This window comes from Mchenga conophoros, linkage group LG9 (assembly GCF_057382185.1).
Source record: "Mchenga conophoros isolate Kocher_MC1m ecotype Shallow Benthic linkage group LG9, M_conophoros_male_GT1.1, whole genome shotgun sequence".
Lineage (NCBI taxonomy): Eukaryota > Metazoa > Chordata > Actinopteri > Cichliformes > Cichlidae > Mchenga > Mchenga conophoros.
Genome location: NC_140534.1, coordinates 30609113 through 30632069, shown reverse-complemented (window position 1 = coordinate 30632069; position 22957 = coordinate 30609113). Strand labels below are relative to the sequence as shown.

At 40.7% G+C, this 22957-nt stretch overlaps 2 protein-coding genes and 1 long non-coding RNA gene across 4 annotated transcripts in view; 2 read left to right on the top strand and 1 right to left on the bottom strand.

Moving 5' to 3' along the window:
• The first annotated feature begins 1078 nt into the window (after window positions 1–1078).
• On the top strand, window positions 1079–19299 carry pdcd6 (programmed cell death 6). 2 transcript variants are annotated; one of them, XM_085287494.1, is made up of 6 exons: window positions 1079–1288; window positions 5719–5780; window positions 14827–14871; window positions 15800–15970; window positions 18023–18132; window positions 18354–19299. In XM_085287494.1, exons 1-6 carry the CDS (start codon window positions 1206–1208, stop codon window positions 18450–18452), a joined length of 570 nt encoding a protein of 189 aa, XP_085143620.1. In that variant the 5' UTR covers window positions 1079–1205; the 3' UTR covers window positions 18453–19299. The 2 variants fall into 2 exon arrangements, with proteins under 2 accessions (XP_085143620.1, XP_085143621.1); XM_085287495.1 differs by having other exon boundaries at window positions 1085–1288; window positions 15800–15958.
• Window positions 11673–22475, bottom strand: LOC146567539 (uncharacterized). Its single transcript, XR_014893939.1, has 5 exons — window positions 22331–22475; window positions 16331–20944; window positions 12150–12251; window positions 11921–12048; window positions 11673–11821 (listed from the first exon to the last, which is right to left on the bottom strand). It is a non-coding gene; the product is annotated as an uncharacterized LOC146567539 (long non-coding RNA).
• Window positions 19405–22957, top strand: part of LOC146567538 (uncharacterized) — a 22485-nt gene continuing 18932 nt past the window's right edge. Inside the window, exons 1-2 of the mRNA XM_085287493.1 lie at window positions 19405–19799; window positions 20787–20957. Of these exons, the coding sequence (XP_085143619.1) occupies window positions 19640–19799; window positions 20787–20957 (331 nt within the window). The 5' untranslated portion in view covers window positions 19405–19639. The remainder of the gene's footprint in view (window positions 19800–20786; window positions 20958–22957) is intronic.

Genomic DNA, 22957 nt, shown 5'->3' with positions numbered 1-22957 from the left:
TAAAACTGATGATTAAGACTGATAGCAGTACTCAAGTACTATATGGCTTTAGGTTTTACTTGTTCCCATTTAATGTAATATTATATAACTCTGCTCCCTTTGTGAACAAATGGATTTTTTTGTTTTTATTTTTGTTTTATTTATTTCACAGCCATACTAGTTACAAACACTAAAACTTTAAAATGCAAAGTATTTGAACTGACTATATTTGTGTTTTTTATAATCATAATATAATTGCCTGAAGCACACACATTTGTATGTTCCCTGTGTAGGGCACACTGAGTGCCAACAGGTATATGGGGTATACAAACATTTTATACAACAGTTCAACCAAGCACAGAATGAAGTGTCATAATGTATAATAGCACTGTAGCACATGCATGTATATTTGTATGTTCCCTATCTGTATACTTGCTAGTATTTAAAAAATATTAAAACATTTTATATAAAGTTTTCATAGTTACTAAACAATATATAAAATATAGCACCTAGACTGTGATGGCATAGCATAGGAAAGTATAGAAAGTTCAGTTTTGTTGAGTTATCATGCCATTATTTTGATAAAGATTAAAAATATAGCTTTAGAGCAAAATTATCCTCTTTCAGAGAATGGTACTTTAATTATGCTTTTGCTGCTAACATTTCTATAATTTATTAAGTAATAAGTAATGCAATATATAATCATGTAATGTTGAAAAATTATTCCTATTCTTAGTCCTAATATGAAGACACATTAAAATCAATATAACTGAACTGTGAGTCAGTTTTCAAATGCTTTTGTTTGGCTTTTATTTCTCAGAGAATGTTGCTGATTTTCCAGGAACTTCTCTAGACTGGTCCCTATTTCATCCCATTTAAAAAAAAATCCTGGAAACGCCCGTGAATTTTACACTTAGTATTAAAATAATTTTAAAAAATTAATTTGATAAACTGTTGTTAGACGTCACTTTACCAACACTTACAATTACTTAAAAATTTTAGGTTTCTATTTTCACTTTAGCTGAAAATAAGAGGAAATTGTGACGTCACCCCCTTCATGGGTAGTGTTGAATGATTGGCCACGCCTCTGTGCGCGAGGGAGGCAGGCTGTAACGTGAACGTCAGGGTGGTGAAGTCTGATTGAAGCTACTGAGAGCAGAAACTACAGCAGGAGGAGGAAACACAAGCTATACTTGTGCAAACCTGACAGAGAGCTCCGTGTAAAAATGGCGTACCACAGTCCATACAGAGCCCCCCCACACATCAACGCTCCTCCGGACCAGGGTTTCCTGTGGAATATCTTCCAGAGGTAAGTGCAGGAAAGCCGGGTTGTTTCGCTGCTGTGTGCCTGTCTCTCACTTTGCTTCGAGGTGAAAACTGCTGTCGTGTAATAGCGCGGGAGGAAGAGGGTGAGACTGGGTGGGGGTGACACTAAATATTTCATTGAGAGCTCGCTGTTTTTGTTTGTCGTTGCTCTCATCTATGCATAACTCTTTTTCGGGACAGATTTCCCGGAGTGAAATGACTGATTTTCAGTGTTACAGTTGAGCCTCAGTTGTGGAAGTAGTACTACACAGTACACAGCCTGTAGCTGCTTTATGTACTACCTTACATTACTACGCGTCTGCAGTGCCGCATAGTTGTATTGATGATGTTACATTGTGCCGAAATGAAGTCAAAGTCAGTCAGCTTGCTCAGTGAGAGTTTTCAAACCTGGGTTCAAGGACCTCCGGGAGTCCTTGAAGGGTTTCCCCTCCCCGGTTTATCCTAGCAACGGAATCACAGCTCCATTCAAAATGTTTTATTTATGTCTCCAGTGAAAACCATCTTCCACCAACACTTGAGTCTGAAGAAGTCATATAGAAATGATATAATATTCTAAAAAAGCTGGATATGACTAACTGGATCTATTTAAAACACATTGGAGAGCTTATTTCCCAAAAAAACATTGTTTTATGTTGGATTTTTGGATGTTCCCCCCCCTCCCATATTTGGATGTTAAAGTGTCAGCCACTGATAGGCATCAGTTTCAGCACAGCCTGAGTCAAAAGCGTGTCAGCAGCCAAGAAGGTCATAGAGTAGTAGGCAGAGAGGGAAATGTTCATATGCCTTGGCCCCTGGCAATAGTAAGCTATAGAGTTATGTAATACTGCAGAAGATTTTTTTTCTCACATTAGGATGCTGCTGGCATTGCAAGGCTCGAAACACCCTTTAACTAATTATTTATGTATGGTGGAAAAGCTTTAAGGTATCACATGTACACATTTTGCCTCTTTGAGGAGCAGCACCTTCTCGTGGCTGCATGCATCATTGTCATGCCAGGCGTTATTGTGACTATCATAAAAACATACAGTCATCTGTCACATGAGCCATTGCGCTGCCTCATCTGCTGCCCCTCGGTGAATATCTGGCAGAGCTTTGCTGGAATTCCCTCGGTCATGTGGTCAGAGTCAACGGAGCATGTTGACGCAGAAGGCTTTGCAATCCCTTTTACACGCACGCACCTACTAACCCATGACTCACCATCCCATTGTTGGACTGCTTTTATATACATGTTTGCTATGATATGACTACATCTGAGTGGATGCGCCACGACAAGATAAGAAAAGTAGGCTATTTGACGTCTGCCTGGCTAGATGCTGAATGAGTCACTCTCTTCCTTTTGTGTGCATGCTCATGGATGGCTATGGTATGACAAAAATGTTTGAATCCTGCATTTCAAGACTCAGACTTGACTGAGTAGCTCCTACTCACCAATTCTCAGCGTTTAATCAAATTACACATTGATTTAATCAAATAACTACTTGGCAGAAACAAATGTATCTGACAAAAGTTGTTACACATGCAGAGCTAACCGTAATTCTTTCTGCGACTTGCTTTATCCTTAGATTAAAAAGGTTTAAAGTAGGAAGAGTAGCAGTGGAATTTTCAAGCTTGGGAGCTACAGCACCAGTGCCTTACTTTTGGACCAGTTATGTGGAAAGTAGGACGGACTTTTGTTCCGCAAGCTATATTCCAGCCTGATTGCCTAATAGGAAACAGTGAAACATGGGAAAATCTGAGCAGAATAACTGACTCAGTCATGGTGTTTTGTCCTTTTTCCCCCCCTTCTTTTAATATTGTCCCGCTGCAGCTTTTACATAGAAGTTCTGTATTTGACAGTGTGAATATGGAAACACCAGATGGTTAACTGCCTGCCTCTGCAGGCAAGAAGCAGTTTTAATGATGCTTTCAAATTTTTTTCTTTTTTACTGTTGAGGTAACTTCGCCTAAGGCTGGGCGTGTGAGCTTGTAGGAAGAAGACAGGCGGAGCGGGGAAAAAAGAGAGCTTATACTGTACACACACATACTTCTTTGAGATAATATCTCAGTGTTTGGTAAAGGCTGGGTACCCCCTCTGCCTCCACCAACCCAACCCATCACCACCTTCACAGTGACAAGGCTCTCATTTATGGCAGCATGCTGAGAGCGGTTCCTTCCCCAGCAGGAAGACCAGGCGAGACCGGGTGTTTGTTTTTCTTCATTTAACAGGGGAAATGCACACCAACATATAGCTGATCACCATGCCTCGATGGCTGCAGTCATAGAGTTGCGGCCGCACAAAAACGAGTCACAGCCGGGAGCAGAAACCCAGCACACTTTTTGTTTTTGTTGTTTTGTTTTGTTTGTTTGGGGGGGTCCTCCCCTCTTCTTCTCTGCTGGTATTCAAACTGTGTTTGTTGAGTGAGCTCTGCGTCAACAGGTTGGGCCTGGCAGGTTGCTAAGGAACAACTGAGTCACTGGATTTTTGACTAAGCTAGATTTCAAAAGTGTAAGGCCTCATATTTGTGCCAGAGTCCAACCTTATAATGTCTCTGCATCTCAAAGAGAGACTTGTGGCAACATTCAAGCAGACTATGATGTGTTTTTGTCCTTTATAGTTATCTATACTATCTAAATGTTCAGCTAAAGATTTGCTCTCAGCTCTGTGTGATGTCACTAAGAGCCGAGTTCCTAATTGATCCTAACATGGTGAGGCTTATGATTTGATGCCTGTTTGTTTGGGTCTCTAACTTTGTAGAGTGAAGAACTATGGTTATCGCATACATTGAATGGTGATTGGCTGAGAGCATCAGCAGAAGCTGAGATCAAAAAAGCTTCAGCGGTCTATCACCAGCTGTTTAACATGTAGACTGCAGGAGTTGTTATAGCAACAAGAACTAATCATTCAAATGGTAATGGATCCCTGCATTGATCAACTTCTCCATTTTGATCCCAAAGTCTACTTATTATCTCACTCTCTTGGGATATTTTCAAGATGTGATGTGATTGGCTAGAGGTAGCGCTGGTGAATTTGAAATCTGCTTTGATTGGCTGATGTTTGCAACTTCTGGGAATTGAAAAGCTGAACTTTTATCAATGTTTCAGCTCCAAAGTAGTGGGAGGAAAGTGAAGCTGCATAACCTAATTCCCAAGGAGTGAAGGGCAATTGAAGGCTGAAGTGTGCACATGTGAGGGCTTCTTGAGCACAGAAGCCCCACCCACCTGGTGTTTAAACCTTCTGTTTATGAGGGGCAGCCAATCAGAACAAAGTCTTCTAAAAGGGCCAGAGGAAGGGAGCATAATTATGAGATAAATTATGATCTGTGTATCAGGAAAGCTACTCTGGCATAAAGACATAGAAATGACAAAGATTGCTCTCCTTAAAGGTACTGTAAGTGTACATTAATAATTACATCGCATCCCATTCCCTTTCTTTGTTTAAAGTCTGCCAGTGAGTCACCACATCAGTAGCACTTTCCTTCAGTTCTTTCTTTAAATACCTACACAGAGTAGAAATGTACTTAAAGAAGCAGCACTACCTTTGGATGCTTTACTAGCTTTGGTGGCTCCATTAGGGCTAAAACACCTGAATAGTTGGTGAACTGTGACAGTAAATTCAATGACCCTGGTCTATGAAGCTCTTAACCCATTTGCTAACGTTTTAAAGTAGAAATGATCCATAATAATTACATCAATCCTAAGTTTAAAGCCCTTTGATTTGTTGTCACTTCACCTGTAAAACATATTCAAGTAATGAAAACTTAAGTTCTCCAAGATCCAAAGTGACCTGAGAAAACTGGCTCAAACAAAGAGCAGTGCTTTTTGCTTGCTAGTTTCCAGTCAGTTGATTTACTAACTGTATGAGCTGTAACTTCAGGATCTGGGACAAAAAGAGACTAATTTAATTTTCTTGAGTAATTCTGCTTTGTTTTGTGAAGACTTTTCTCTCTCTCTGATATAATTTAATTAAACTGTCAGTGTTGTTGGCAGGAGGCAGCCTGATACATTCTTTTATGTATTGCCAGGTAGTCAAAATAGCATTGCTGTGCACATATGTCAAATATGAGAAATTTTAACTTTTGGTTTCACTATCACTTAAAAGAATCTTCCAAGCAGGCACTATGCTGTGGGCACTAAAAGTTACGAAGCAACAACCTGTTTTAGTTTGCATTCTCAGGACCAACACACACTAACACACACAAACCTTTAGACCTTGTCTGGCTGGTTTCTCTGATCTCTGAGTGTACAAACTGTCTTGTGCACCCTGATCACAGACTTCCATTCATTCTCTGTGCACTGTTGAAACACTAACACATGATCAGCGGGATGAGGTTTCAGTTTTCGAGCGCTGGTGCATGCTGCTTTTGTGTGTTGGGATTGTGTCCTGGTGTGAAGTGGTTAAAGCAGGCGGTATCTAATCTGTGTTTTCCTCCCCAGGGTCGACAAGGACCGGAGTGGAGTGATATCAGACACGGAGCTTCAGCAAGCCTTATCGAACGGTATGGATCAGTGTCTTGGAATTTCTGCCACTACTGTTATTGTCTTTCTTTCCCGTTCTATAAATATCTATATATATCTCACCTCCTTTTCTATGTCAATATATAATTTTTCCCTTTCTTCTTAATTCCCTCTGTTCTTCTTTGCTCCCCTGTGTGTCTCTCTCTTTGTCTCCCATCTCCTCGTTACACACCACTGGTCACTGGCTCACTCTTTGATTTAAGCAACGGCATGTTAAAGCAGAAAAATGGATGGGGATTTTATTTTTATCCCATCGATAGCAGGTGAACCGGATAAAAATGAATGGAGTTTTATTTTTGTCCCAGAACAGAGGAGTAGGTGAAGAGTTTAACGGCGTAGCTCGAGAGAAAATACTTTGATATTCTTCTGTGTCCCAGCAATGACAGCCAGCGCCACACCGTACAGGATGCTAACTGAAACTGTGGGTGTGGATTTTGTCACACTCTTCAAAAGTTCAAACAAGATGAATGCTCTCACATCATCGTAATAGGAATAAGCACAGACTGCTTATAAAAGATGGAAACTGGCTTTTGTTTTGTTGACGCCAGTAATAATGACCATATTTATACAAAAGCGTGTGAAGTTAACAAATCCATAAACTATAGAAAGCAAAACTGGCACAGGAGGTCACATGATGGGTCAAATAGTTCCAATAAAATACTCCAAAAGGCACCAAACCTCAAATAGTTTCTAAAGGTCTTTCTAAAGGCAATGAACACCTGCCATTTATACGAGCTAACACATGCTTTTATACATGGAGATGATCGCTGATGCTGTGCTAAAATGCTTGTGTGGACAGAGATTAAAACATGCTAATACTGACATAGCGTAATAAAGCATTTCTATTTACCTAAGTCACTCTGAAAGCCATTTTATTGTGCTTTCTCTTCTCTCTTGCTCTTGTATAATTAAAAGTGAAGCACAGAGTTTTAAAAGGGGGGAAAATAATGCATAAATCTGCCTCTGGTTAACTATTTAAGCATGTATGCAGTGCAATTAAACAGTAGTATGACAGAATTACATCATAGTTTCTATCCCCTGGTAAACTTGGAGGAATCCTGTGTGGTTCATCAGCAGCTGACGATGTTGACATTTACTCAGCACTTATAGTCTTTTAGCGCGATAATGTGAATTTGCAATGTATTGTAGGTGACTGTTAAGTGAAACCCTTTAGCAGAGTTTTAAAGGTGAGTCAGCTGGAAGCAATTAAATGTCAGCCATGGATAACAACCCCAATCATGCCTGTGCCACATAGGCTAATGGTGGCTTAATTAACTAGTTAGCTACAGCTCATAAACTGCTTAAACTTTTAAACTCTTGCTTTTGTCTTTCATAAAGTTGTTTGTGAGGCTGGGTGACTTTATATAAGGGGTGTGCTTTCTTTCCTGCAGAATGTATTAATCTGATTGAAAACCCAGGGATGTTTCATGAGGCTTACAGCTGCTAGTAATGGAGGCACAGTCCCTCTTAGTCTTGTAGCTCTGCAGGAGGAGCTGCATTCAGACAGGGACGAGGCTTCATTTCCTTAACAAATTAAAAGAAAAGAAACAGAGTGCTTGTTATTCCTCCCCAGCGGTTTCGGGAGAAGCACTGAATAAATGATACGGGCCATCTTCTCTGCTCACATCCTGGAAAATGAAGTCACTTATTATTTGTTTATGTATTTATTTTTTTTATGCTCGTAATGATGAGGAGAGCTGCCACAACAGAGCAGGCATCTATTTTCCTGCCACACTCATCGCTGCGTCGCTTCTTGACCTTGTTTGAAGTGAGACGGCACAGTTAAAATGGGTTAACGATTAATGTGACACCGTTAGACCAGAAACTGTGGCACAGGGTTGATGTTTGTATATTCATTATAATATAATGTCTTCCCCCATCAAGCTTTTGTTTGATTTGCTCCAGCAGCTTTTCAAAGACTTTTCAGCAGATTACGCTGCCCAGAAACCCATTTTTCTGGGCACTTCAAAAGAGAGAAAGAGGCAAAAAAGAAGTGTGAGAGCCAGCAGCAGCACTGAAAGAAGCTGTTATCGGGCTGCGCAGTGACTCTGGCACAGCATACTGATTAGTGTGTAGTGTGTGTTTGTGCGAGGCAAGCGTGTGTGCGTTGCTCATTTCATCAGATTTTTGGGTTTTTTGCCAAGGGTCAGTGAGTCTCTTCTTGTTTTTTTGGACTCGCTGTTGTGTTTGTGTGCTCCTCGCTGCGTATGCGTGCGGCGAACGGCAGGTTTCCCGGTCCAGTCTCTCCTAGTTCATTAGATTCATTGGGAAATGAAACCGAGCCAGTCAAGCCGAACACGGCGCACTGCATCCTGTCCTGCAGCTTCCTAAAGACAACCCGCCGTTCGACTGTCTGTTGCAGCTCTACTGTCTCTGCATTCTGCTTTTTTGAATCAGTTTCCTGCCATCAACTATGCTTTGTCTACTTATTCTTCTTTACCCCTGTCTCTGAGGAGAGCAGAGAGCATCAAGGTTCAGGAGGGAGGCTGGGCCAGTTAAACTCTTTTATCCTCTGCTGCTGTTTCTGCATCACATACTCTGGTTTTCTTATCGTCCATCAGCGCTCTGCCTACCTGTCTTCTGCACATAGAAAATGATCCGGGCTTCACTTCATATGTTTCTTTTTTCCTTTTGCTTTGTGCAGAAATCTTTTAATCTCCTGCTTTTTTTACATGTATTTTCTTTTTCCAGGTAGAAAAAAGAAATCAGTCGGCTAGAAAAAGGCATTTTAAACATAGGATTATACAACATCTCCTCTCCTCTTACATTTCTCTTGAGGATATGGTACCGGCTGTTTTCCTGCCATGCCCTCTGTCTCCTTGTCCTCTCTTACTCTGACTTTGTCTCTTTGTCTCTCACCCTTACTTAGACAGACACACAGAGAGGGAAAGTGAAACTATCTTCCCTCCTCTCTCTCTCAGTCCTGGGTGTTACAGGACTGAGAGAGTGATGGCTCTGTGCTGTTGGAAGTGCACGTGCCTGTCTGTTTTGTCCGTATGCCTTTTAGCCGGGCCATTTGCTATAAATATGGATTTTTTTTCTGGCCTTGTCTCTTTGCTCAGCAGTAAGCAGATACCCTACCAACTTGCCTCCATGCTCCCCCCCACTCTCCTGCTTGAGTTATTTGTGTAAGAGCTCCACTGAAACTGCTGACATGCAGAGCGGGCTTGAGGAACTCAATCAGCAGCCCTTTCCGTTACACTTGTACATATGTACACTTTTGTAAAACCTGAGCTGAGTCAGATGGCATGGATATTACCCAGACAGTGTTAAGCTTTTCAGCATTTCCACCTTCTGGTGAAGGAGCTGCGTCATGCACTGAATATGTTAGATCCAGTCATTTTCTAATGGCGTGAGGCACCGGTGCCATTTTGACTGGATTCCTTCTTATGCGTTTTCCTTATATGTGACCACAAAACACACAGAGCTGACTGTAGCAGTCGCTTTAATTATAATTCTCTTTACTCTGAGCAATGACTTGCTTGGATACTCCTGTTGATAAGCTCCCAGCATACTACATAACTGTACTCTTTGCATGATTTCAAATTGCAAGGTTTGAGTGACTCCCAGAAAAAGCTAAATTGCAATCACTTACATTTATATTAATTCAACGATAATCAAGCAGCTCTGTCCCTTTGCTGCTCTCAAGGTCAAACCTTTACCTGAGTAATACAGGATGTGTGTTTCGGGAGGTTTCAAGTCTGTGTCGCTACTTTGTGAGCTTAACATTTAAAGTGTGTTTGGAAAAGTTCAAATCCGTGTTTGCTTATGTCAGGCGTGTAGGGGACAATCGACTCCCTGAACTCCATCACGACCGTTACATGTATGCGTATACACTGCGGTCAGCGCTCTCCGTTTTTCCACTCGCCCGCCTCCCTCCTCACCTCTTATATTCTCTCACTTCTGTCCACCTCGCCATTGGCAGTTCACCAGTGAGAGGGGTCCAGTGTGTGGACAGGACAGAGGGAGTATTGTCCCAGTCTGCCATCAGACGCTCACAAACATCTCAGCCATACTGGCCGCTTCACACTGGGCAGCCGCAGTGTGTCTAGCATACATTGGTGACCTCACAGCTAGCTACTGGTGTGAGGTGTGTGTGCGTGTGCATGCATGCGTGTAGAAGAGCCCGTGCGTCTGGAAAGGTCACAGCTTGTTCTCTGCTCTGCCTTTGGGCATTTTACTGCTGGCTCTAATGTTTGAGTAGCATTCACAGCGTTTTAGCTGAATCCATGTTTGAACATCCAATTTCTGCTCACGCCAACAGCTACGTAACACTGTAGTATAGAAATATCAAAGATGCATTTAAAGGAAAATTAGAAACACTATTTTTGGACTAGTGACAAACTCTTTTAATTATAGTTATAACTTATAATAACAGCCTATAAAAATATCTGAATTTTTTTGCTCCTGAAAATTCCAGTATCCCTCGGTATTTGTTACAGTCAACTTATTACATTTAATAAAATAATTGTTGACATTTTACTCTGGATTAACCGTCAAGCGGCATTTTTCATGATCCTATATCCATATTGGATTCTGACCGGTTTATCGGCAGACTGATATTATCTATACAGGTAACAGCCAGATGCTCTATAAAAGCAGAAGTTGTTGCTGTTTGCTAGTTTGGAGCATGTAAGTGTGTGTTAACACAATGCCACAGTCTTCCTGGGAGGCGTGATGATTTGGCCATGTTTTATAGCCACAGGACCTGGACACCTTACAGAGTTGAGCATGAACTCCTCTGTATACCAAAGTAATCTAGAGTCAAATGTGAGCTTTAGCTGTTGGCCATCTGTCCAACAGCTAAAGCTCACAGTGGATCTAAAACAGAATGACTGAAAAACAAAATCAGCAAGCAGTGACCCGCTCAAAGTCCAGTCAACCTGATTGAAATGCTGTTGCCTTAAGAGAGTTGTGCATAAATGAAGTGAATGATTCGAGTGTTTCTGCAGATTTTTTTTAAATTATCTATTAAAAATAGTTTTAGTACTAGTAATACAAACATAAAAACATGAATTATGTTTTTGACTATGAATTGTTGGTGATCAAAGTATTAGGGAGTTTCCAGTTTATCTAAATTGTTGTGTTTAAATGTGCTGTAGCACATAATTCGCTACTATTACTGAAACGAAGAAGTAACAGGCAATCATTTTGTAATGAAGTGTGTGTGTGTGTGTGTGTGTGTGTGTGTGTGTGTGTGTGTGTGTGTGTGTGTGTGTGTGTGTGTGTGTGTGTGTTGTTTTTTTTTTGTTTTGTTTTTTTTAAAAGCATCTGTTGCACATTAAGGAAGTATATATAGAGATGACAAACAGAAATGTAGCCCGATTAAAGAAGTATTCCTTTAACATGGTCATAAATGACACCACGCCATTCATTTTAGTCGATGAGAGATGTGGTTTGATGAAAAAAGTACTTGTGAGAAATGGCAGCAAAGAGACATGCTGTAACACTGACCCGCTTCTACAAATTGCCCTCACATCTATATGCTAATAATACTTTATGATTGTTGCTTTAGTTCATTATTTAGTTCGTTTTGGATGAAAGTGGAATATAGATTCTGGCCCAAATCCCAGCGTCAGTAAGAGCCTCAGGCCTGTCCCAAAACGGCTCTATCCACAGTCCTAGACGGCCTCAGCCATCAATAAAACAAACTGAGCAAGAGGGAGGAAATGACTAGTGTCCTCTGAAGCACACAGTACTTAGTGTACCAAAATCTTAAAGTTTTGAGGTCCTGAAATTGTTTCAGCTTCATATTATTTATTTAGACGCTTTAATGGGCTTTCCCAAGTAAAATCGAGGTGTGAATAAATCAACAATAAAGCAATTTCTGTGTTATGTTTGATTTGAAACCTTTTTATTTAAATGAGATCCTCTTATCTAAGCTCTTGAGGCTCGCGCTGCAAACCTGCTTACTGCTGTGCTGACATAGCTGTGGAGGAAAATCAAAAACAAGCAGCACGGTGTGAAAAACGCTCCAGAGTTTTGGCAAGCTGTTGAAATTCTGCAGAGGCTGTTTTAGGATCTGCAAAAAGAGTTTCAGGAAACAACCTTAGGTCAGCAAATGTAGGCAAGAGAGCTCAAGGTACTGCAATGAGAACCAAACTGCAAATGTTTTGTTCACCTCATCTCCTCGGGTCGCTTCTCTTTTGTTATCTCTGCTCCTTTTGTGCGTTTCCTTGCCTCCCCTCGCTTCTCTACATCTTCTCAGACACGCTTCTCTTTATTCCTGGTCCTGAACTGCCAGCCTGCCTGTAATAAAGTGAGGTGGTGAATCAGCAGCTATTTAGATGGCCTGATAAATCTCACTGTCTTGAGAGTGTGAAGCAGGCTATAAAAGTATAAACACTCACCTGAAGTAAAGACCTATTGCTCTTTTTCGCGCCCACCTATATGACAGGTAGATTCACTTGTAATTGAAGTTTGTCCTCTAGATGAAAAATAATGATGCGTAGCTGGAAAAAAAAAGACATAAATTGTCATAAAACTCACCCCCGCTTTTTTAAAAAAACTGCAAAAGTCTTGAGCCACCCCTCGTTTCTTTGTACTTTGCTGGGAAAATGCGCCAATGGGTGCAATAACAGATATGTAGAGAGAGAGTATTGTAACAAAATCTTAAGGTCAATATTTGATATGACCACCTTTAATCTTCTGCACAGATTGAACTGTCTTAGTCAAGCTTTCCTGTCACTTCTTCAGGAACAGTTCTCCAGGCTTCTAAGAGCTCGTCTGCATCAATGCATCAAAGCTCACGGCAAATTTCAGAATGCTGATGTGCTCGTTCTTCTTCATTGCAGCCACCACATTCTCCTTTAACCTCCTAAGACCCAGACTTTTCCACGGCATGCATTTTTAATTTCTCTTTGATATTTAGGCATATTGGGGCCCGATGAATGTAAAAACAAAGAATTACCTTATTTTTGTTTTTATGAAAAACCAGAGCCACATATGAGGATATTCGTTTAAAATTTTGATAGAACAGTAGCAGTATAATGTCCTCGTAAATGGATATCAGGCCCTTGAAGAGCAAAATTGAGTATTTTGGTCTAAATAACCCAAAATGTTATTTAAACATATGTGGACGCCAGGTCCTAGGAGGTTAAAGCATTACAGACATAATTCACTGTTTGCTTGACTTCTTCATACTTAAACACACAGACACGCACACATGCACAAAAACTCATAAACATGAAGACACAACATATCTACCTCATCCAGGAGATAAAACTCTGCCCAAGAGTACTTGAGAGTATTTATATATTTTTGCATTTAGTAAAATGTTTACTTAATTTTTTTTAAAATTTATTATGGCACGTAAATACAACGAAAGATTTATACAGTTACTCGATTACCAAAATAATTGGCAGTATGTTTGGGATCACTGTTATGCTTTCTAGATGGTGTTGCGTGATAGGGTAGCTGTGGCTTAGGAGGTAGCGCAGGTCACCTACTGATCGGAAGGTTGGTGGTTCGATCCCAGGCTCCTCCAGTCTGCATGTCAGTAACCCCAAGTTGCTCTCAGTTTAGAGACAGTGCTTGTGAGAATGGGTGTGATTGGGTGAACGTGGCACATTGTACTCCGGGAGAGTAGAAAAGCACCGTATAAGAATCAGTCCATTTACCATAGATCAAAATGTAATGGTTTTTTCTGCATTAATAATTCCAACAATTCCAACTTTATTAAAACAACCCTGCTGACTTAAATAAAGCCCAAAATCATGACAAAGTCTCCACCATGTTTTCCAGATGGCTGTAGACACTCACTGCTGTACCTCTGTCCTGCATTCCTCCAGATAATCATTGTAATTTAAACCAAAATTTCACATTCGTCAGTCAGAGTTGTTTGTTCTGTGTAGACACAACACTGGTTCATCCCTTGATTTAGAGCCAATTTTTTAATGATTTACATGTCAGTGTTAAATAAATAAAACCTTCAAAAGCCTGGAGAACTGTTACTGGAGACCACTTCAAGCAAGCGTGACTCCTTGGGCGCAAAACATAAAGAAATCGGGGGTGGCCTCATAGACATAGGCTGTCTTCACAGCATAAACTTTTGATTTGTCATTGCTGGAGTGGAATTAATCACAGTATTAATGGCTCTGTTCTAATCAAGTGTCCTTTGAGGATGACGGTGTGATAGTGAGTCAGCAGGCACAATAAATCATGTTAATGGCAGACGGTTTGACGTGCCATTAAAGGACAATCACAGTAGATTAGTAACATTTGTGATAGGTGATATCAGGGATTGCTGCTTTCTGCAGGTTTCAGGTCCCTGCCACGGCAACTCAACAGCTGCTGTGAAAAAAAGTGTGTCTGCAAAATCCTTCCCTCTTCACTCATTCACATCTCTCATAATAACGCACATGAGACTACACTAATGATCATCATTTTTCATTATCATCTGCTTGATGGGTTACTATGGTAATTTTCTGATTTATGAAACGTAAAGCGCCGCAGTGTGGGCTTGTTCGCATTGAAAGTCATCTGCCTTACATGGACACTACCAATGTATTTCATGCACAGTGCACATATAATCATAATAACAGTGGCAGGAAGTACATTTTATAGATAGTACAGTCAAGTATGTCTACAGTACTGTTATGTTTGGTCAAATGAAGCCGGGCGTTGCATTTCAGTTATCGTCTCGAGATAATGAACTCATTAAAAAGCAGTAAAATCAGATTCTTTCTTGGGTATGTCGTGATCTTAGGAAATAAATACAGGCCCCGCTAAAATGCTAATCTTGTGAAAATGTTTAATTAAGCTCCAATAGCAAGAAGAGTGTTTATTTTCTGTTTATTGTGATGATGCCAATTTTAACTGCAGTTCCACACAGTTGGTGTTAAAAAACAAAAAATCCCACGGCTGCTGTGGCTCTTACAAAACTCTACTGCACTCCCTAAAGATTTATTATATCATTACTGCTACCTCAGCTCTGTTATCATTATATCAGTTTCTTTGGGGCATTTAGCAGCTGGATGTTGCTGCAGGTCTTGGTGTATTTTTAACCAGCGCTCCTCTGTTTCACAGGCACGTGGACTCCTTTCAACCCAGTGACCGTCCGCTCCATTATATGTAAGTGACCAGTGACGGTGAGACAACCAACTTCCACACACTGCCTCTTGTTCTGGAAATATTCAGGTTGTTTATCTGCCTCCATGCCATGACAACCAGATTAGTTCATTAAACAGCGAGCAATCTGAAGACACAAACAAGCCTCTGCTGTTCTCCTGCTTTAGTGGAAACCTGCAGCCATCAATAAAACCAGGAAGAGGGGAATATCTGCAAGGAAATTGAAAAGCTGGTCCTAAAGGGCAGCTGAGAGTTTCCTAAGACTTCAAATATTGATCTGTTGACTCTTTTATAATATACAGCTGAGGTTAAAAACTGGAAACTTTGCAGTGTAGTTGATCTTTTAAACACACTGACTCTGAATCACACTGTACTAAACGATTCTTTTGTACTTTCTGTACACGAATGGCTGTGGCTTATTTATTTTTAAACTCCAAGACCAGAAGTATGTTAAAAAATGTCTGTCCCTGGGTCTCGCATGTACTTTGCACTCTCCGTTTGTTGTGCGACTTCCAAAGTAAATCCGTATAATTCCATCGCCTCTCCTTTCCACTGCACCATGCGCAGTAAATCCATTGTTTAGTACTCCCACAGCAAGAAGCATATCCTGTGATAACACTCCCTTTGTTGGGAGGTAATTGGATTGAAGCGCATGGGGGTGAGGAGTGGAGTACTGGTGGGGGGGATCAAGCTGTTTTCTTTCGCTGTCTTATGAGGCAGGAGTTAGTCAAGTGTGAGTCTTGCTGTCCCACACTGTTAATTCTGCTGTTCCCTGATAGCCCTGCAAAGATGTATGCGGTGCCGTACTCACTCTCGTGTCCTTAAAACTGTCCCAACCACATTTAATGTCCAGAATGTCTACCAGTGTGCGTGCATATGCATATATGTTGTCAGTACCGGTGCATTTAATATGCGTTATATTCTACTTCAGCCATGTTCGACAGAGAAAATAAAGGCGGGGTGAACTTCAACGAGTTTGCCGGTGTGTGGAAGTACATCACGGACTGGCAGAACATCTTCAGGAACTACGACAGGGACAACTCCGGCTTCATCGATAAACAAGAGCTTAAGCAGGCACTGACTGGATTCGGTGAGCAACAAAGTATGCTTGTGTACTAAAATTTAGGGTGCTGGTGGAGGGCTCGATGGTCTCTAGGCTGTTTCTACACGGTCAGTGTTTTTGTCTTTTCAGTTTTCTGTGTGTGTGTTTTAGATACAGCAGCTAGACACCAAATGAGTATATTTTAATCCTACTTTTTTTTACTAACCACCACATATACAAATGCTTTCAATTCATATATTTTGACAAATGTTAATTTGCGACTTTAAATTGGCCTGTAAAAAGCCAGAAAAAGTTGGGGTGCTTTGCAAACTAAATTCAACAGGAAGTGCTACAGACAACTAATAAAGTGTTGAACATTTGAGATTTGGCTGTTTGTTAGCAGGCAGGTCAGTTTATCACCTTGACATAGTGTTGGAGTAAGTACAAAATGTTGTTTGGCCTTTCTTGATAAGACGTCATCTGGGCGACGGCACCTGACTCCAAAGCCAGCATTAATGGTGTTTCCACTGCCTCCAACTGTGCAGAAAACATGCCGAATAGTTCCAGTTCTCCGTGATCTGACGAAGGGAGAACACAAAACATAATCGTTACTCAAACTACAGCAAGACAGTTTTATCTGCTGAGTCCATTTTAAACGAGTTTAGAGCCACAGAAGGGAGCAGCAGCATCTTGTGGACTTTCTCTGCATTCAGTGGTGGAGTTTAAGTTGCATTGTTTTGAATGCATTGCTGCCCGAAGGCCTGAAGATCATTGCCATTCACTGTTGGTTTTCAGCCTTGTCTGCTGTGTGCATATATTAAAGGATTTTTTGAACAGCAGATAGTATTACCTGCTTTGTACTTATACAATAAGAAATACGGCTATTAGACTGTGTGTCTATGCTGTCTTTACACTGTTAAGACTGTCGTGTTGCTCATTAACCTGATGAGTTGCTCATTGGTGCTGTTTAAGCATTATGCAGCTTTTTTCAGTCTCATTTTTCTCCAACTTTTATGAAACAATTTTCTTTCACCAAATTGAGCAGATGTGTTTTGTCAGTATTAAAATCAATTTAAATAATTTACTAATCAGCAGTAAAGTGACCAAATTAATAAATAAAAAAAGAACCTGTGAATGAAATGAGAGTGAAATCTGCCTGTGGGCTACGTTTGTGGTCAATGAAAAAGAAAGATTTCTTCGAAATAGCTGTTTTACTTTGCATGTTTTTGGTGTTTCTTTGTGTTTCCGTATTTTCTAAATCTGCTTCACGAGACTCCTGAAGATCAGAAGACACAGAGGCTCATATTCACTGTATTGTTTTCACTGGCAGTGGCAGGAGCGTCTCAGTAAAGCAGATGTACAGTATCACACTGATGGCGGCTGTCCCGTGAATGCCTTAATCTGACCGTATCATAACATGTCTCGAGTACAGCCACAACTTGTTCTTCTGCCCAAGCCAGTCTGCGTTCATTCCACCCAGCCTGGAGCTCTGCCACAGTCAATTTGCATATGTCATGGTTCACTTAAAAGTCATTACCTGGCCAGGAGCCTCGTGTATGTAGAGGCTGTCATGCCCTCAGTGGCTCCAGGAGCTTCTCACAGTCTCAAGGTCCAGGATACAAATTAAGGGGTGGGGAAAGAAATCGACACAGCATAGCATCCTGATAGTTTGTGTGGCAATATCGTATCGATATAGAGACATCCAATATCAATACTTTATTATTCAGTGACAATGTTGCTGTGCTAAACTGTTTCATTTTGTAGCACAGAAATAACTGAAATGAGCTGTATCTTATTGGATAAAACAGATACTGAGAAAGCTGTACTTTGAGGACATAGCTTGCAATTAAAAAAGGTAATAAATCGCAGTAAATGTTTTTGTGATAGCATTTTGCAAAAGTAAAGAAAACAAATCCCAATCGTATGATGTTGCAGGGTGCGTGGTGATTCCCACCTCAACAAAGACCCAGAGGTGAACGTCCAGCATCTGCCATAGCAGAGTTTAGACCAGAAATCAAATGCATTATAAATCATCCTTTATCAGAAAACAAACTGAGTGGGTGAATGTGTAGGACAGCTTTGAAATGACGGCTGTGTTACTGTTGTGTGCAGGCTATCGTCTATCGGACCAGTTCTACGGCACACTGATAGAGAAGTTCGACCGCCAGAGGAAGGGACAGGTGGCCTTCGATGACTTCATCCAGTGCTGTATTGTACTGCAGGTAACAGAGTCGCACTGACTGTAGTGTGCATGTAAAAGACTTGAAGTGGACTTTCAATCATGTATTTTTATGAGCCAGTTTCTTCCTTCTCAGTAATTTCATGCAGCTATAGAAGAGGCTGCTAAGTGTGACAAAAAGCCTAAAGAAGTAAATGGTATTAATAATAATGAGATAATGCTTCTGGCTAATCTGCAGTAAATCCTTTTTCTGTGCTTTTGCAGAGGTTGACTGATGTTTTCAGGCGATATGATACGGATCAGGACGGCTGGATCCAGGTTTCATATGAACAGTATCTTTCCATGGTCTTCAATATAGTATAATATACACGGCTCACCACAGAAGAGCACAACTGGACACAACTGTGCCAAAGCTACCGGCACCTCCCGGAAGTCTGCCATGATGGACGCTGCAAGATTTTTTTAAATTTTTAATGCCTTGCTGTTGTTTTTTGTTTTGTTTTTTTGTTTTGTTTTTTTGGGGGGGGGTTCACTTTTATTTATAAAGTTAACAACACAATTTTTTCTGTTTATTTTCCAAATCATTTATCTGGAAGTATAACTCAAATGCTTGATATAATAATAAAAAAAAATCTTGTAGTGTTTTTGTTTGTTGACCAATCTGAACATTGTCTGTGTCGGCGACTCCGTGTGGGGGAACATTATGGACGCATCTGTCTTTCTGTCTGTCTGTTAATGTTGACATTAAATGTCTTAACTTTAATTGATTACATTAAAAAAAGAAAAGAAAAAAAGATCAGTCGAGAGTGAAATAATGCATTGTAAATACGATTTCAAATGCATTGCATGCTTTTCAGGGAAATTTCACCCCACAATTGAAGCATGCTTTCCCTTTCTCTTGACTTTTTCCTCAGCCCTATTTTGCTCAAAGCCATGTTTACAAAACTGTGAGAGCAGGAGACGCCCTGCTTTGAGATTCACTCACATGCCAGCTTACATGCCATATTTGTACAAAATTATTTTTAACAGCAAATCTTCAAATGTGAGAACATACAGTTGGTTTTTTTTGTTTGTTTGTTTTTTTGGTAGAGGGTAAGCATAATGCCTTTAGTAAAGCTTATTTTTTGTGCATGATGCCTTAAAATGTGTACAAACAAACAGGAAAAAAACACAAAAGAGAAATCTTTTATTAAAAACAGAAATAAGAGAATCTGATGTGGAGTTTGCTCTCATTATTTCCAGCTTCACAAAGCCTGGCATGCCTGGCTTTGCAAGGAAAACTGGATTTAAGGCTCAGTGTCTCCCTCTGCTGTGTGTTTCCGGTTTTTACCACTGCAATGCACCAAGCTTGTGTGCGTCCCAGAACCTTTTGCATTTGTTTTTGTTTCAGTCGGGAAGGTAAAAGAGTTGCTCCTTGATAGCACAGTTCAATCGAAGCCAGCTTCGTCAAGTACAGCTGAGGTTATATTTTTGCTTTGAGATATTTTTCACTGAACTTTGTCGGGTTTTTTTTTTTTTAAAGTTTTTATTTAGACCTTCTAGGTTTTTTCATGCGAGTGTTAGCAATGGCGCTAAAACATTTGCGGACACTGACACCACTTTTAAGGTTTAATTGTCAGAGTAAAACATTTGGAAAAGACTCTATAAAGACAATTTTAGTTCCAGTAAAATCCTACAGCGCTCAGCATGGAGGCGAAGACACGGGAAGAGGTGAGAGGAAAGTGCAATCACATGATATGGACGCTAGGGGGCAGTAGAGGCTGCTAGTAAATGGTAAATGGCCTGTATTTGTATAGCGCTTTTCTAGTCCCTAAGGACCCCAAAGCGCTTTACACAACCTGTCATCCACCCATTCACACACACATTCACACACTGGTGATGGCAAGCTACAATGTAAGGTGAAACAAGCTAATGAACAGCTGTGATTTAATCTTGGGGTATTTTTCAGTATTTATTTTATAATCCTTGTTCACAGCAGATGTTATTTATTTTTTTAAATTTTTTAATAATAAATTTGAGCTTTTTTTTTTTTTTTTTTTTTTTTTTTCCCTTCCAAGAAGCCAGACTTTCTTGTCATTTTAAATTGCTCTTCTTGAGTAATCGGCCTCCAGACTTTATGAAGTTATTTCAGATAGCTGTGATTGCTAAAAGACATAAGTCTATGGCAAAACAGCTTTCTGTATGACCTCTGCAAGCGGGGTTGAGCGCACACAACACCGCTTAAAACGCTTCTTTTCCCTTGAAATCACTCTGGTAGTGTATGAGTGTAAAATGCGGTGTGAGACAAATTGTCTTTGCGCCTCACTTCACCGGGCTTTGTCATCCTCAGAATAGCCTGTGAGGTGAACACATCCAGTAGCTTCTCTCCTGGATGTAGTTTCCTCTGGGTGTGGTTGACGCTCGGTTTCCCGGGATGAACCTAAACAATGTCAGGTTGACTGCCTGCTGCAAGTTAAGGCCACAATCACTGGCACACACACACTGACCCAAAGTGCTCACCTCAACCCAGATGATATCTTTCAGAGCCTCGTTCACTGTCATTATTTTATCAACTCTGTCCACATAAGACAATTTACGTCCCATCTCCATCCCGCCTACTGTGAAGTTAAAGCTTAACGTCTCTGGGTAAGCCTCTTTCTAAGTGTTGTGGGCCGCACTGGTTTCTCCCTGTGCATCTTTCTCGTTCTCTGTCATTAGCTGCAGGTCAGACTGTGGTCTCGGAGAGAACGGGATCCGTGGTTACTGTGGCAATAAACCGGCCCGAGGTGCGTAATGCGGTGAACCAGGAGACAGCGAGGCGTCTGCTGGAGGAGCTGAAGGCCTTTGACAGTGACCCAGGCTTGAACGTGGCTATCCTGCATGGGAAAGGTAAGATGGGGGGTGGGGAAGGTTGGGGCTTAAATTGAGGCAGATATTTGCAGAAGCGTTACAGAGTCTTGTTAAGAGATTTTGTTAGTAGTAATCCTCCTAAGTGTCGCCCAGATTCTCATCCTCTTATTTATCTGTAATTAATACTTAAGCATGTCAGGCTTACAGCCGATCGTGAATATTAAGGAATATCTCTGTGAGCATTTCGCCTTAAAATGAGTTGATTTTCAAGCCGGGCAATAATTTTGGCTGAAGGGAAAAAACGCTGTGGCACCAGTGTCTGAGTGAGTAACCAACAAACTTTTAACTGGAAATAGAGAGGAAAAAAAAGTCTTAGTATTAATTCATTCTCTGTGTTTTAACAGTATTTATACCTTGTCTCATGTATTAGTTAAAAATGGAAACTTGGCTTCCTGCTCACAGAGAGCACGACTGTTTCATTCTTCATTCATTTGCTGTAACAGAAATATGCTGGATATAAAATTAGTTTTTTAAAAGAACATATTTAAAATTCTACTTTAATGTACCTTAGAGTGTAATTATTCTAGGAATGAGTTGTAACATCCCATATGGAAAAGAAATAGTAAAAACTTATATGTGATTACTCATGAAAGTGGCCACTTTCTCATTACTTTCATACATTGTTTTAGTAAGTATCCAAAACATACAAGTTTCATTATATAATTTTTCAAGGGATCTTATATCTGTTTTCACTCTTATATGCTTTTCATACAAGTTTCACACAAGACAGATCCAAACTTTATAAGATTTATATATATCTTTTTCATATGGGATATTTTTTAAAATAAAGAAATAGTTCCCCCAGGTTTAAAGGCCACCATTAAAGAAACACTGCCTGGAAAGAAATGCCCATCTTTGTTAACTTGCTGAGAAGATAATGAGACTGACACTACACTCAGTGTCTGTAGAGGTAATTCTCCTCAGTCGCTGTGATTGTGAGTGATGTGACAACTACATCAAAGCAATGGAGAAAAACTGCAAAGGTAGAGCCATCAGTCTGTTAGCTTAGCATTAAGAGTGCAAACTGGATCAATGTCAGCGGATGCTGAGGGTCATAGTGCACAGCGGTGTTTCTGCACAGTCAATCACTACAAACCTCCAAACTTCATGTGGCCACAATGTAAAGCATCGAATACAGTGGCGTAAAGCACGCCGCCACTGGACTCTAGAGCAGTGGAGACGTGTTCTCTGGAGTGATGAATCACTCTACAAGCACTTCCTTCTTCTCCTCAGTACCTTCTATCTAACATTCACACTCCAATGAATGCATCAGGAGCAACCTTGCAAATCAGAGAGGGAGGCCATTTCCGGCCACAGTCTAATGCAGCTGTAGGATATAATGGGATACTCACTAAAAATGGACGTAACTTCTTTCCATCCCGCCTTAGCCCTTAATTTCTTCCTTACTTCCATCCTCAGCATTCATCCCACCTTCCCTCACATCCGCTTGACCCAGCTTTGCTACTATGGCTGCTTAGATCTCAACCAAACAGTGAGATGACTAGGCAAGAGTGCACTCGGTAACAACACACACACACCCACACTTGTAAGGTAGCCTGCACTATGTCAGCCGCAGATCCAAAATTATGCCACAGCTCCTAATGCTTCTAAAAATAATCATATCCCACACACTCCTTCCTTTGGTGGAAATAATGTCTTCAGTCTGGATCAACCTGTCTGCTCCGGCCTCTGAGCGTACACTCCAAAAGCCGGAGCATCTCCAGATGATGGCTGCTGATGGCGCTGTGAAATGAAAACAGTGTGTGTAACAGAGTAATTAGCTTTTATTAAACTGGTGAGCAATTAGCAGCACAGTGGGTAAAAGTCGCTCTGTCGTGATTCCCTCTACATCTGTAATCTGATTTTAATCATCGAACCACAGTTTCCTGTCAGCGGGCTGTCCCGTGTTCCTGCTCCAGGATAACTTGACGACTGACCTTCAGTGATGATTAGCAGTGCGTCTGTGCTGCGAAATGACA